The following is a 14,960-nucleotide window of genomic DNA, read 5'->3' on the forward strand; positions in this document are numbered from 1 at the left end:
TTATGAGATACTTTTCTTTTCAGTGTAGACGTATTGGTGATATGTGGTATCCGATTATAGATATATATATCATAATTTATTTAGTACTCCATAAAGGGCATTTGGAATTGCCCTACCTGTTGCTATCTTCAAAGCTGAATTGAACACTGTACATGCAACTCTGTACAATTTGTTAGTAATGATTCAATCTTGAAAGTGAAAGAGTAGACTCAAATTCAAGTACATTAACATGCAAAATATATTTTTCCCAACTTAACTCTCTAAAGGCTGGTCTATTTTGGGTGCTACTCTCAACAAATATGGAAACTTAATTACCCAAATCTTTGCCAAACTGAGCATCTTAGCTAATTATTTTTGGCTCCTGAATGAAAATACATCAATTTTAATTTCTAATCTCTTAACTATTAGTAATATTGGACTAGCCTTTATATATACACATATTATAGAATATTATATATGATATTACATATATATAATGTAACATATGTATATTATATACATAGTCACATATTCTTTCTGTAAATTACCTATGTACCTTATTTATTTTTCTTTTTTGCATTTTCATTTATGAGACTTTTCTATAACTATATGATTTTAAGTCCTAAGATATTTAAAATCATAATATTTTCAAAAATAACAAGTAATGATTACTTATATTGTGCCAGCAATATTATTTTTCCAAATGAAACATATTATCTAAATTTTCTTTCTCTATTCACAGGAAAACATTGCCACATAAAACAGTTAAAATTATTGGGAAAACTGGTTATTTTATTAAATATTTTAAATAAATGACTGTATCCTATTTTCACAGTTGTGTGAAATTGGAATGTCCAGTCCCAATGAATTATTTTCCTTATGCATATAACTTTCTTATTTCTTGATTCATCTTTATAAGCTTTCTGTTATTTACTGTTCAGTAACATGACAATAATAATATATTGTCACTGTCAATATTCATGCTTTGCTTTTCTGTTTGTTTTATGGAAGGTCTATACCAGAAAGGAAGCCTTAAAGGGAGGTTTGGATAAAACTGTAAGCCTGCAGAAAGATCTATCTGAGATGCATGAATGGATGACTCAAGCTGAGGAAGAATATCTAGAGAGAGATTTTGAATATAAAACTCCAGATGAATTACAGACAGCAGTTGAAGAGATGAAGGTACAGTAAACCAAATAAAACAAAGAAACAAAGTAGCAAATAAATGCAACTTTGCTTGAAATTGTGATTTTGTACAATCTGTTCTCTGGATTTAGTAGTAGAGGTTGATTTTTAAATTTTGCTTGAAGTTTAGGTGTGTATTATATAAAAATCTTAAACTGTTTATTAACTTTAATGCAGTATGGTCAGAATATAAATATAAATTTTGACAATCATAGTTTGAAACATCATTCCCTTGAAATTATGAAATGTTAAAAAGTAGAATCAGCAGATCTTATTTAGCTGTATTCTTATGTTCCAAATTCATGTCAAAATTGCAACAAAAATTTCTGGATTAAGCAATTTGAAATGTAGTCAAATATTGTGTTAGTTTGGTAGCTTAAGGGGGTTTCTAATAATTTGGAAGTACTAAATATTTTATCTGGTGACTTAAAGCTAGGATTTAAAAGGATTGAGTTTACATGAAAACCTCTTGAAACAATAGGATAAAAAGAATAATATTGATTTAGGACAAAGGGAATTGTTATGTACCATACACTTGGAGGTGAGTCCTAGAGTTGAATCTATATGATGGCATTTTAGTATGAACTTGGGCAACATAGAAGGTAACATAATCCTCTATTTTATCATGTTTATGTCATCACATTTTCTAACTTGACTATATGTATGAACTGTGATTATATGTCAATAAGTTGCCTAACTCAGTGTGGGCAGTTAATGATTTGTAGATATGATGATAACTATTATTTTCATGTAGTAACAAGGATACATAAATTAATAACACTAATGTGTAAAATATTAATAGATATTAGTTTGATGACTTATGACAGAGAAAAATCACTGGGGAGCCAAACACTTAGATTTAAATCTGGTGTGGCTCCTTGACAACTGTGTAACCTTAGCCAAGTTACATAAGCTTGCTGAACTTCAATTTTCTCACACGTGAAATGGATATTAGAACAGCTCCTTTTCAGAATTGTTTAAACAATGAAACATGCAAACTTTAACACAATGCCTGGTATAAAGTAAGTGTTCCAAATTTGGTAGTTATTATTGCAATTATTTTAAGTACTGCATAGTAAGAAATTAGTTGTATTTTCTTATATAATTTACATGAACATTCAGAATCATTTATTATAATTAATAGCAGAAAGTACATAGAAATTTGCATGTTTAAACATTGAATCTATCATGTGGATTTAGTCAAATGTAGAACATAAAATATAAGACCTATAGGAAAGCTTGAATTTGTTTATTCTGGAATATTAACAAAAATTCCAATCTACAATACCATATTTCATTCATTCATCAACTAATAATGCATATTATGGGCCAAATTCCCTTCTAGATACTGAACATAGTGGTAAGACCACTACCTGCTCTCTTAGAATTTACATTCTGTTAGGCGATGGAAAGCTGGCAATGAATGAAGGAACAAATAAAACCATTTGTGATTGTGATGATTTCCCTAAAAAAATATACTAGAGTTGTAAAATAGGTAACAATTAATGTTTAGGCAGGAATTGGGAGATGGTGAGATGCTATTTTAGAAAAGTTTGATATGTAAAGCATTTGTGAGAAAGTAAATTTAATCTGAGAAATCTGAATCATGAGAAAATACCAACCATAAAAAATTCATGGAAGCACATTCTACTCAGGGGGAATACCTACTGCAACGCCCATAAAACAAATTGAGAAGTGTAAGAAGCTTGCCTGCCTGGAGGAAATAAAACAGGTTAAATGACTTGAGTCACCAAATATCCATTAACACAGGGAATTTGAAGGCTATCACAAACGTTTTCATACTAAGTAAAATGAGAAAGCCATTGAAGGGTTTCAAGAAAGGGACAGTAATGATGTTAAATTTGATTGGGGTGAGGTCATTATGAGAAAAATGACCATAATGAACATAAGCATTAGAAGGTAGTTTGTAAGTAATATAGGTCATACTTTCTTATCAGAAAAATAAAATCCACAAATAAATCAAATAATGTAACCATAGCCACAACTTGATCTGTGGCAAAACCAACAGGGTTGAAGGTATTTCATCCTATTCCGTGGTTAGCTATTCCACTTTTTTTTTTTACTTTATGATTTGTGTGCAACCCATGTGGCTTTTCTGATCATATCTCAGCGCTCTGATGGCCTATTCTTACCACTTTTCCTAGTACAATATAACCACTACCTCAGATCTGTGAGTAGATAATTGGCAGACAATGTATGTTCAACTATTTTGTTTCTCCTTGGTTCTTTTGTTTGATTCAGTCCCTTTATTTGCCATCTTCACTGTCTCCTTGAGGAATTGATCTATGTAGCCAACCACACAGTCAGAGCCTTTTTTGCCCAGTGGTGGAGAGTCGTGTCTCTAAAATTATGAATTTCAAAAAACAATCCCTGAAATGTGTGATCCAACCAATTAGTCCATATTAAGTGGAATGTTTTAATAATTGGTCTCACTACAAATTTCGTGCAGTATGGGGGAATAATGAAAAGAAGAACAGTTCAGGTAACCTCTGGCAAAAGCAACCAAGGGAGTTGGCAGAAAGAACCCTTTTCATGAATTTCCTGCCTGCCATTCAAGGAATATCTTTAAGGTCAGTTTCACTACCTGGAACAGAGTGATAGCAGCTAGTCCATATTTTCACCTGTACTCATTTTGAGAGCAAATATATCTTTACTGTTAGAATATACCAACAAACCTACTTTGTCATTTCTCCCTGATTTACTCAAAGTTTAGACCTCTTTCTATTTCCTTATTTTCTTCCTGTGTTTTACTTGAAAATGACAGTACTGTTTTGATAACTTATTTTTCTCCTGTAAACAAAACTTTTCCATTGCCATAAAGGAACTGAGAGAGTGCTTGATAAGCAACAATTGACTTCAAAACGCTTTTGGAGATCATCAGTAACTATATATTGAAACTTTATAATAGTACTCTTTTAAAATCTTGAATTTTATTTTAACTATTTCTTTTAAAATTTTTGCATGATTATAACTTTAGTGCTAGAGCATAGAAAAACTTGCACATATGAAAATAGTGAATTCACAGGTACATTTTTTTCATAGCTAAAGCAGTGATTCTTGCACTTGAGTCTACATCAGAATCACCTGAACAACTGGCCCACACTTGCAGAATTTGGGATTTAGTGCATCTGTGGTAGTGCCTAAGGTTTTTCATTTCCAATGTGTTTCCAATTGATGCTAAGGAATAAGTTCCAGTTTGGATCTAAGGAACCATACTTTGAGAACCATTGATACAATATATTGTGAACTATAGATATCTGAGCACATTAATGGTTAATTTCATGGAAAGAAAGGGAGCAAGAACCACTATTTTTATGAGGATTATGTCTAAACTATATCAGTCATTTAGCTTTCTGCTTCCCCACAGCAAAGAAATTAATCATGACCCACTTTTCTCATATCTGTCTGAGTTAATAAATGTTGTTCTCTTTCTTCTCTGAACTGTTCTGAATATCTAAGCCACTTTTTGCAAAAGAATATATGAAAGTCTAAAAGTTGAGGAAAGAGGTGGTCCATGCTCTGCACATTTAGGCAGGTATATGTGTTGTTTTTAACGTATGTATATTATGATTTCATTCATTGGATCCATTACAAAATTCTTCCTCAGGTCACAAAGGATTTTTGAGAATAACTTAGCAGAAGCCATGAGAAAGAAAAGATGTAACTCTAAGAACCATTTACTTAAACTCTCTGAATCTCAGCTTTATAATGTCTAATACAGAGGTAACAGAGACATGCCTGAAGATTTCATTATAGATCCAATAAGGAAGCAATCTGGTATGGCTGACATAGCACATGAAAACACATGCTCAGTGATAAATGGTTGTCAAAGTTGTTGATAATGATATTTTACTGCAGTCAAAATATGATTTGTTAGGAAACAAACCCCATGCTTAGTGATGCCAAAGAACTGATTAATTTAGAATACAGAACTAAAATGTTCAATCAATTAAAATCGGAGAGGCAAACATTTTATAGTCAAACTTGATTTTGCCATCATACTGCATATAAGTATTGTAGGACTAAATCCAAAGGATAGATTGATTATGTTGACAAAATGTAAGGGCATTTTGTAGCTCATCTTATCCTACCCCAAATTATCATTATGGTATTATTTGCAGGCCCAGAACCTGTATTCCTTTACATGAAGGCTTTCCTTTGACCACTGAATTGTACTTTCCCACTTCTGTGGCAGATTCAAATTATAGGAGATTTTCCCCCAACAGTCTTCAAACAATGAATGTGATGAGGTGTACATACACTACTTCCCACATCTGCGAATGTGATAACCGGGAGGCAGATGTTTCACAGAGCTTTCCAATAGGAGTAAACTCTAGTCACTAGAAATGGTTACTGGGTTAACAGATGTATCTTTATAATCTCTCTTCCCTTTCCTTTCTCCATTCTTCATTCTGCTATAAGTATTTCCTTCACATAGGTCATACATATTAAATGTTTATGCTTGAAAGCCATGTCATCATTGGCTTCTGCAGGAGCCCAAACTAAAGACACACTGTGTTTCTAAAATATATGTACACCTTGAAAGTTAAGTGTAAGTGTCCTCTAGCTAAAGAGTACCAGCAACTCCCTTTTAATTAAATAAATTGGCTTTACTTTGTGTTAGGTGATTTGAAGGAGAGTGTAAGGGCTCTGCTTTGGCTTGCTTGTTGTCAGTGAGGGGAGACCACTCAATGACTGGGTATTTTATCTGTCCAGAAAGAAGGAAACCTAGAGTGAGACTGAAGTTGTAATTCATCAAAAAGTACTGGTCACTCATACTAAACAGGCGAGGGGAATGTTTGACATTTTGTGGTTTAGCCAACATAGATGTTTTGTCTATATTTAGACATGATAATGGAATGATTTTGTGGTCTTGAGCTACCATGTTAACAAAGTGGCCTTGTCCAAAAATGAAATTCTGTGGAGCAGTTTGTGCTTAACAGGAGAAGGCATAACTGTGAGTGCCAGGACATCTCCTAATATCAGAGGCTGCTTTTCTGTTTCTATTTCTACTCTTATGTGTTTTTAATTACTGAACAAACTTTCATCAAAATAGAGTCCCAAATTTAACATCAAGAAGTCTTGTCTATATTAGGTATCTTTAATTTAAACAGTGATATTCACACTAATTTCAATATTATTCACCCATCTTAATAATATATAAGTGACTGTAATTATTACTAAATGTTTCTAAATATTTCCTAAATATGTAGTAGATATTTACTATTTATGAATTTAGCATTGAAATACTTGTTTCTTCCCTATTTCAAACAACTTTATATAGATATATACAAACATAGCAACAAATACATACTCATGTACAGACTACATTTCAAACTATTCTTATTAAAAAGTGTATTGTATTGTGATTACAATTTTCCCTCAAGTTTCCAATTATAGATAACTGAGTTTATGGAAAAGATTGGAGTCATTATTGAATTTATTTTTATGAATTTCATTCTAATAAGAATGTAATGAGGAAGAAATTATATGATACATAGGAATGCATTTTGGAAATAAAATGCATTGACTTGCTTTAAGAGAACTTTCTTTGTTTTTCAGAGAGCAAAAGAAGAGGCCCAGCAAAAGGAAAGCAAAGTGAAACTTCTTACTGAGACTGTAAATAGTGTCATAGCCCAAGCTCCACCTGCAGCACAAGAGGCCTTAAAAAAAGAACTTGATACCCTAACCACCAACTACCAGTGGCTCTGCACCAGGCTGAATGGGAAATGCAAAACTTTGGAAGTCAGTTGCCTTTTTTGGCCTTTATCAATTCTATACCAACAGCAGTCATTGTAAAATATAGTGTTTAAGAATCTGAATTCACTCAAGCACTTACAAGTTGTATGATTTTGGGCCAGTTGCTTAACTTGTGTAAAACCTGTTTCCAGTCTGTAAAATAGACATAATAATAGTACCTATGTTATAGAGTTTTTGAGAAGTTGAACAAGCTAGTCTACTTAAAGTACTTAGCCCAATGTTCAATAAACAAGAAACATCTATTATTCTAATTCTTACTATTATTGATATTATTAGGTCACAAAATCCTAAAAATAAGCTTCCTATAGTTCTGTAGAAATTATTTTTCCATATATTAGAATGTGCATCAACTTCTTTAAGGATCATAATGGGTAAATATTCTGGGAGGAAGTGTATCTTATTATAACTGTCTTTAATAATTGCTGAGTCCTTTCTTTTTTTCCTTTATTGTTTTGCTTGGTTGGGGTACATTGGGGCATTTACAAAGATTCTTACAATATATCAAATTTATCATACTTGAATTCACCCCCTCCATCGCTCTCCTTTATCCCCCCCATTCCTAGAACGGTTTCAACAGGTATCATTTTTCCATTTCTAACATGTGTGCACAGTATTTGTACCGTATTCACCCTTCTACAACATTTTCCCACCTTTTCCCCCTTTCCACTGGTGCCACCCCTCTTTTGGTTTTTAGCTCAAAAGTCCATATGTTCTGTCTCATATGTGGAACACAAACCTAAAACATATGCTTAGTCCTTCTTCTAAGATATGTTGCCTAACTAACTCCTTTTTTGACACTTCACACTCTATTTATACATTATTACATATTAAAGCTAAATCCTGCTTTAGCTTTCCAACATGCCTTATTGTTTAGATTGTACTTATCTGAATATAAATGAAGAATTCAAGTGCCTCAAATGATTACCAGGTAATCATATCAGAAAATAAACTATGACACTCCTTGTGAAAATACTGTGGCAAGGAACGCTAATCTTTGCCTACTATCAAATGCTGATGATGCTGAACACTGCACACAAGTTGGGCTTTAATTTAAGTCTCTTTTCTCCACATAAAATTATCTTTGTTAATATGGTTGATAAAGAATTCATGTACCCCATTACAGTCAAGGAATATTAGTTCTTTTAGTTAGCATTTTGTATTCTGATATTTATATGCACATAGAAATTAGACAAGTAGGGTAGACTTCAAAAATATTTAAAAACATAATTTTTGTTTAAATTACCCAAGACATATCCACTATTATAACTTCCTAATTATAAAATGTAATCTGAACATCTTCATTATCAATTCCAATCTCTTCTTCATTTACCAGTCCTTTATACTTTTTAAAATTCAGTTTGATAATCAGATACTTGAAAAGATTCTCTAAGACAGGAACTATTATTGTTGCTGAGGCTATATGCACACATCAGTTGAATTAGTGGTATGTAAATGTCACAGAAAATAAGGCATAGTAAGAAAAAGAAAGGGACAGCACAGTAAAAGTCACAAGAAAGTCACAACTAATTCACAATCATGTTTCATGAGGGAGGGACCTTTTATCCAGAAAATGACTTTCTGACAATATTTAAATAGAATACTTAAACATTCTTATTTTTGTTATTTTTTGCATAAGAATTATCCTCTGATACCTTATTACTGATTTTTGTGTGCCTACATGCTAGTTTTTCATTCATCAGAAATTTATTTTGTGGTATACTTTAAAAAGGAATCTTTTATTTTCATATTAATTTCAAAAATTTAAAAACCACTAATTTAATTATCTTGATATTTCCCATTCAACTGCAGCAAAGTTTGTAACCATTCTTATTTATATTTTATTTATCAAGATATTCAGTCCCTTTTTATTCTTTAGCACTGGTTTACGATGCACACTTTATTTTATCTGAATAGTATCCATAATTATTATTTTGCATACCTTAATCAACAAATTTCCATAATCATAAATGTTTCTATGTACCTCTGTAGCAATAATATGACAGAAACATTAGCATCATTTAACTCTGAATTTGCCTCTCTTATCTTTCATAGTATCAAATATGTGTCTAGTCATTTACACCTTAGTTTTTACTTTCCACAAATTAGTTAAAAGTATTGCTGCTGTTCTTGTAATTATTATTTTACATAGTATTTATTTACTTTTGCCAGTGCTATTTTACTAATTTTGGCGATCGCTTTTGCTTTTCCTCCTCTCCTTTCCTTCTGTTTCATTGTGTGTGAATGTAAATTCTCTCAGATTTTGCATGATTGAAAATGGCTTTATTTTCCTCTCAGTATTGAATAATAGACTAGTTGGATAAATAATTATCTAGGAACAGTTACTTTTTATACCACTGGAAATATCTCTTGTCTTCTGAAATTTAGTTCTGTTAAGAAAGTTTACTGTCAAATTATTGTCCCTTTATAATTTTGTCTGGTATTTTTTAATTTTCTCTTTTTTTCAATAGTCTATAGTTTTGCTCTACTTTGTCTATGTGTAGGTTTGCTTTCATTCATACTTTGTCATCAGAATGTTCATAAGAACAGAAAATTTCTTTCTGTCTTAAGTGGGTCTCCCATTATCTTTTGCAAGATTATCTTTTCCCCAATCTCATTAACATTCTTAGGGGAATTTTCTTTAGATCTATGAAGAATCTCCCCATCTAGTATTTCAATTTTTTATTTCTCTTTAAAATTTCTGCATTCTTATGTCTATCTTCCCAGTTCTGAGTAATTTTCTGAAATCTGTGTTCCAGTTCTCAAATTCTTCTTCAATTTCCTGTGGCATAATTTATTGTTCAATAGATAAATCTACTCATTTCTGTACACATTTATATGTTTATGTGTGTCTGTTTAAATTTTTTCAATTACCGGATTTTCATCGCTAAGTCAAATATGTGAGTTATTTTTCATTGTTTTCTGTTTTTGTGTAACTCTATCTATTCCTTTAAACATTTTAAACATATATAATCTGTTCAATAATCTTACTGTGCAATAAGCAGGAAATATTTTCATTTTTCTAATATCTAATCCAACATTACAAACTCTTTTTTAACTAGTAATGGGCTTCTTAAACAATATTTAATTCTGATTTCATAACTCATAATTTACTCTTCATTTTTAAATTTTAGTGAAATTTAAAATTTAATCTCCTACTTTATTTAAATCATGTACTAGTTTGGCTTATTATTATGGTTTCAAAAATTTTTACAGAGGTAGGAGTAAGAAAAACTGGTCTTACAGTCTCTCCTGTCACAAAGTTTCTGAATATTGATCTTCTAATGGTATAATGGAGGATAAAGATGGTGAAGTACTCTTTTCATACAAGTATCTTTTCCTTGGCTGGCAATAATTACTCTTCTCTTTTGTTAATATCCACATTATCTGTATTAATTAATCTGTTGTCATATTTCTCTATGTTATTACCACTGACATGGCTTGTTCTGTACAGATTCTATCTGGTGTGTTGGAAACCTGGATTGGCTTTGGCATTGTTCTCATGAACTTTCAACCTCTTAATGCCTCTCCTACGTATTGGTGGAGTCTTGTAATATTTAACAGGAATTTCACACCAACTCTTGAGAATAGCCTTGTACCATATGGCCTTGAAGGTTATAAAATGCTGGAGTCTTACCTCCCAAAGCTGAACCAAGAGCATGTGTGCACTGAAGAACCAGTCTTTCATTCCTCTCTGGAATTAGCAAATTTAAAAATGTTGTCCTTGATTTCTTTAAACAGGAATTTCATACCAACTATGAATTCCTAAATATGCCCATGCCTTTTATAAGAGATTCTCTTTTAGATTCTGTGAATGACAAGAATCCAGATGAGAGCTGAGTATGTAGCTTAGTGGTAGACCACTTGAGTAGCAGGCACAAGGCCCTGGATTCACCCCCCAGTACCGCAAAAAAAAAAAACCCTATATGTGGATGAGTTCCCCTTACTCATGCCCATAAAAGCAAGAAGGAAGAATTGTCTGATTTTCGAAAGTCTCTTTTCTTCTGTTTCCTCAGTTGGTCCCTCTATCAGCCATCTCCATTTAAACAAGGGCTTATAAAAAATGATCTATAATGTGCTCCCAACATAGAATGTAGACAGTTAAGCCCATTTATTTCTTAATTAGGAAAACTTGTGTCAAACTCAGAGAAAATAAGCCCTAGTGCCACTATATACGATCAAGCTAAACATAAATATTATTAAATACTCTAAAGCATTGTGTTATCTCTATGCCATACAGTTTGTTCCAGCTTATGATTTGCTCTTATGGAAGTGAATTTCTTTATATGGCTAATAAGTTTTTGTTCCTTTAGTAGGAATAGTTTCTACTGGCATTTCATTTTGCTTTGGACTATTGGAGGGTCCTTATGAGTTTTTCTACTTATCTCTACCAGGGCCCTAAATATGTTATGTTTTTCTTTCCTCTGTCTTTTAAGCATCAGTTCTACTTTCTTATGGAATGATCCTTATTTTCCAATTAAGAATCCAAAGTATTCTCAATTTCATTGTTAATTCCTGATAGTGGGTAGGCATTTTCTAGTTCTTGTATTCAGGGTGGCGGCACACTATGTATCCTTTTCTAATTCCCTGGCATGTGTGAGATCAATGCCTTTTTTCCCATCCCAAGATAGTATTAAATGTCCCGGCTTGTACATCATGTGTCTTGCCAGTATTTTGCTAAGCTTAGTTTCTCACTCTCTATTTGCACTTCTATTTTTCTGGCACTTTAGGTTTACTGATACATACTTTATAGGTCAGCTTTGAATTTAAAATCTTTGCTTTATACTTAACCTAGAATTGTAATATGACTGAAATAGAGTATGAAGGGGATACCAGATTAACTCCATCTTCTATTTTGAACAAAAGTTTACTTTTTCATGTATATCCTCCTTCAGAGCCACTTTGAATTCTATAATTTTAAGTTGCAAACTTTTAAGCACAACAGATATTCTAAGTAGATTTTAGCTACAATTTGGGCTTCAAGATTGTATTTTATTTTACAAAGGTGACCTAGAAAGCTGATATTTTCAGCATCTCCAGCTGTGTCCTTTAGATGCATTGAGGACAGAAGAGGCCATCCATCCTGACAGTTAAATCAGCCAGATAGTTCATTACCTCAGTCTGCACCATAGTTAATAAGACACATTACCAATCACAACCCTTATCTTCAAAACTCTATGGTACCCTCGGGTATTTAAGGAGATATTTATATTTTCCCACTGGAATCTTTGCCCAGAAGAAAGAGAGCCTGTAGCCCAGCAGGAGCTGGAAATGATCCAGATTTAAAATTTCTACAACATTTAAAAGCAAAACAGTTAATTTTACTTTATGGAATAAACTGTGCATAAAATACCCAAGTAGGTATAGAAAGTTGGCAGGTTAGAATAATACTTTTTATCAGACAGACATTGAATATCCTCTATCATTAGTAAAGGATAAAAATAAAGGGGAAATGGATAGATTTTTAGTTTCTCATAAAATAAAATTTAATCTCTAGGCTTTATTTTTGAAAGTTTTAGTAGGGTAGTAGCAGTTGGTGGTGATTATGCCATTGTATTTGCTGTATTTATAGGTTTGCCCAAAATTTACAACCCCAAACCTAATAGAAAATCACTACTTCATTTCTCTTGAAGTAGTGTGAGCTCAGGGTCTTGTGCTTAATAGGCAGGTGCAGTGCTATACCACTTGAACATTTCTGCCAGCCTGCTTTACATTGGTTATTTTTGAGATAGAATCTCTCTTTATGCCTCGGACAGCCTAGACTGGAATCCTGCTATTTGTGCTTCCCTGCATAACTGGAATGCCAGGTGTGACCACCATGCCCAGCCATTGGTTGAGATGGGGTCTGGTGAACTTTTTGCCAGGGCTGGCTTCAAATCTCAATCCACTCAATCTCTACCTCTCATATACCTAGAATAACAGGCTTGAGTCACTACACCTGGTCAGAAAGTAACTGCTTTAATATTCTTACCGTCTATCTCATCTCCCTGATTTTTTGTCAAAAGATATTCAACAAACAGTTTTGAGTTTGAGATTCATCCATGTTGTGCCATGTGATGAGTTTATTCATTTTTATTTCTATATTTTCTATTTAAAAGTGACATGCTGAATTTATCCACTGTTCTGGTGGGCATTAAAGGTTGTTTCATTTTTTGGTTAGTACAAAAAGTGCTAAAATGATCACTCTTGAAACTGTTTGTGTTGCACATGTGAAACAGTGTCTCCAAAGATATACGGTGAAAAATGGAGTTGTCCAGTTGCTCAATATGTGACTATTCAACTCACTAAAAATGACAACTTGTTTTCCAAAATAGTCATTCCAATACATGCATCTACCATCCACCAGCAATAAATACAAATTTTGTTGATGCACATCTTCTGTCACACATGGAAATGTCAAATTTCTCATTTGTGTCAGTTAAGATGCTATCACACTTTGAGACTCAACATTCCTTTGGTTATTAGTGAGGCTAAATATATATTCATATGCTTAACATATAGCCATATTTATTTGAACAGATGGTTCAGACCTGTGCTTATTTTTCATCTTTTAACTGACCTGTTGACATTTTTATATTATTCTTTGTCTTTTATAAATATTCCAATTCTTTTCTTTATGTTTGAAGGTGCATTTCAACTTCATTTGTGTGTGTGTGTGGTATAATGTAGTTTGAAGTCAGGGCCTCATACTTGCTAGGCAAGTGCTCTACCACCAGTCCATCAATGTATTTATCCAGTACCTTTTCATGATTATGGTGTTTTAGTTTTAATGTAGTCAAATCTGTTGATTCCTTTTTATGGTCAGTTTTCTACAAAATGATTTATTTAATGTGACCTTCCATATTCTGAGGTCAGAAAGATCCTCTATTATATTTTCTTTAGCAATGCTACAGATTGCTTTATATGAGTACAAATAGATACAAATCAGTTCTGCAGTATCTATCAAAGATCAGTTAGGATTATCACAGTCTTGAAATAATAGTCATATTTGTGGCAATATACCTCAAAAAATCATAAGAAATATGAAAAAGGAATGCATATTCATGATAATGTTCACTATAAATTTATAATGGCAAATAAAACTAAAAAGAGTTAAACTATAGAATAAATGTCTGTTGTTACAGAAAGAAGGATACGATCAATGAAATCAAGTCTCAGATTTTCATTAAAGTATGTCTGCCTAGTAATAAGGAAAATTATATGATATAGGTTTAATGGAAAGAGAGGTATAATTAAATCCATATTTTAATTTTAAATATCAAATTATATATGAAAAAGTTTAGAAGAAGTTACCAAAAGTGATAATGGTAGTGTTTGAAGGAGTTAGGTTTATACATGCATTTTTAAATATGTTTTTATTTTTCTGTCAGACTGCAATGTTGATGAATATTTTATTTTTAAAAGTAAACCACAGAATCTTGAATTTATTCATGTAATAAAATGTTTCCTTAATGATTCGTAATTACAGATGTATTAGGCGTTCAGAGTACCTAGTTGGATTTTAAATCAACTGCTGGATAGGGAAAATGAAATATAAAAAATAAATTTTTAGAAGTTTTGAAAATAGAATGTAAAAGCTTCTCACTTTCTTGTCAAAGTCTTTGATCTGTGATATCTGTTTCTTTCTTAGGAAGTTTGGGCGTGTTGGCATGAGTTATTGTCATATTTGGAAAAGGCAAACAAGTGGCTAAATGAAGTAGAATTAAAACTTAAAACCACTGAAAATGTTCCCAGTGGAGCTGAAGAAATCTCTGAGGTGGTAGAAGTAAGTTGTGGGTTAATCTCAATTATGGTAATTTATATTCAGTATTGAAAGAGGTTATGCACCAAATAGAAAATAAAATGCAAAAACCAAGCCAGAAAGTGTACTTACTATGCATCTTTCAGCCCTGGCACTTTGAGTGAAACCTTTGTTCCTTCAAAGATCCTTCTAGGTCTCAAGGTTTAAAGAAGGTTTAAATAACCTCTTACAGAGGACATTTGCCTTTTGTTATGTCACTCAATTCTATGTACACATT

General features: G+C 32.3%; 1 protein-coding gene across 12 annotated transcripts in view; it reads left to right on the forward strand.

Annotated features, from left to right (window-relative positions):
* Dmd (dystrophin) overlaps positions 1-14,960 on the forward strand; it is a 2,168,746-nt gene that overhangs the window by 830,286 nt on the left and 1,323,500 nt on the right. For all 12 annotated transcript variants that reach the window (XM_074062730.1, XM_074062731.1, XM_074062740.1 and 9 more), the window contains 3 exons: positions 991-1,161; positions 6,748-6,930; positions 14,573-14,707. In XM_074062730.1, the coding sequence (XP_073918831.1) occupies positions 991-1,161; positions 6,748-6,930; positions 14,573-14,707 (489 nt within the window). The remainder of the gene's footprint in view (positions 1-990; positions 1,162-6,747; positions 6,931-14,572; positions 14,708-14,960) is intronic.

Source organism: Castor canadensis, chromosome X (assembly GCF_047511655.1).
Source record: "Castor canadensis chromosome X, mCasCan1.hap1v2, whole genome shotgun sequence".
In the NCBI taxonomy this organism is placed as follows: Eukaryota; Metazoa; Chordata; class Mammalia; order Rodentia; family Castoridae; genus Castor; species Castor canadensis.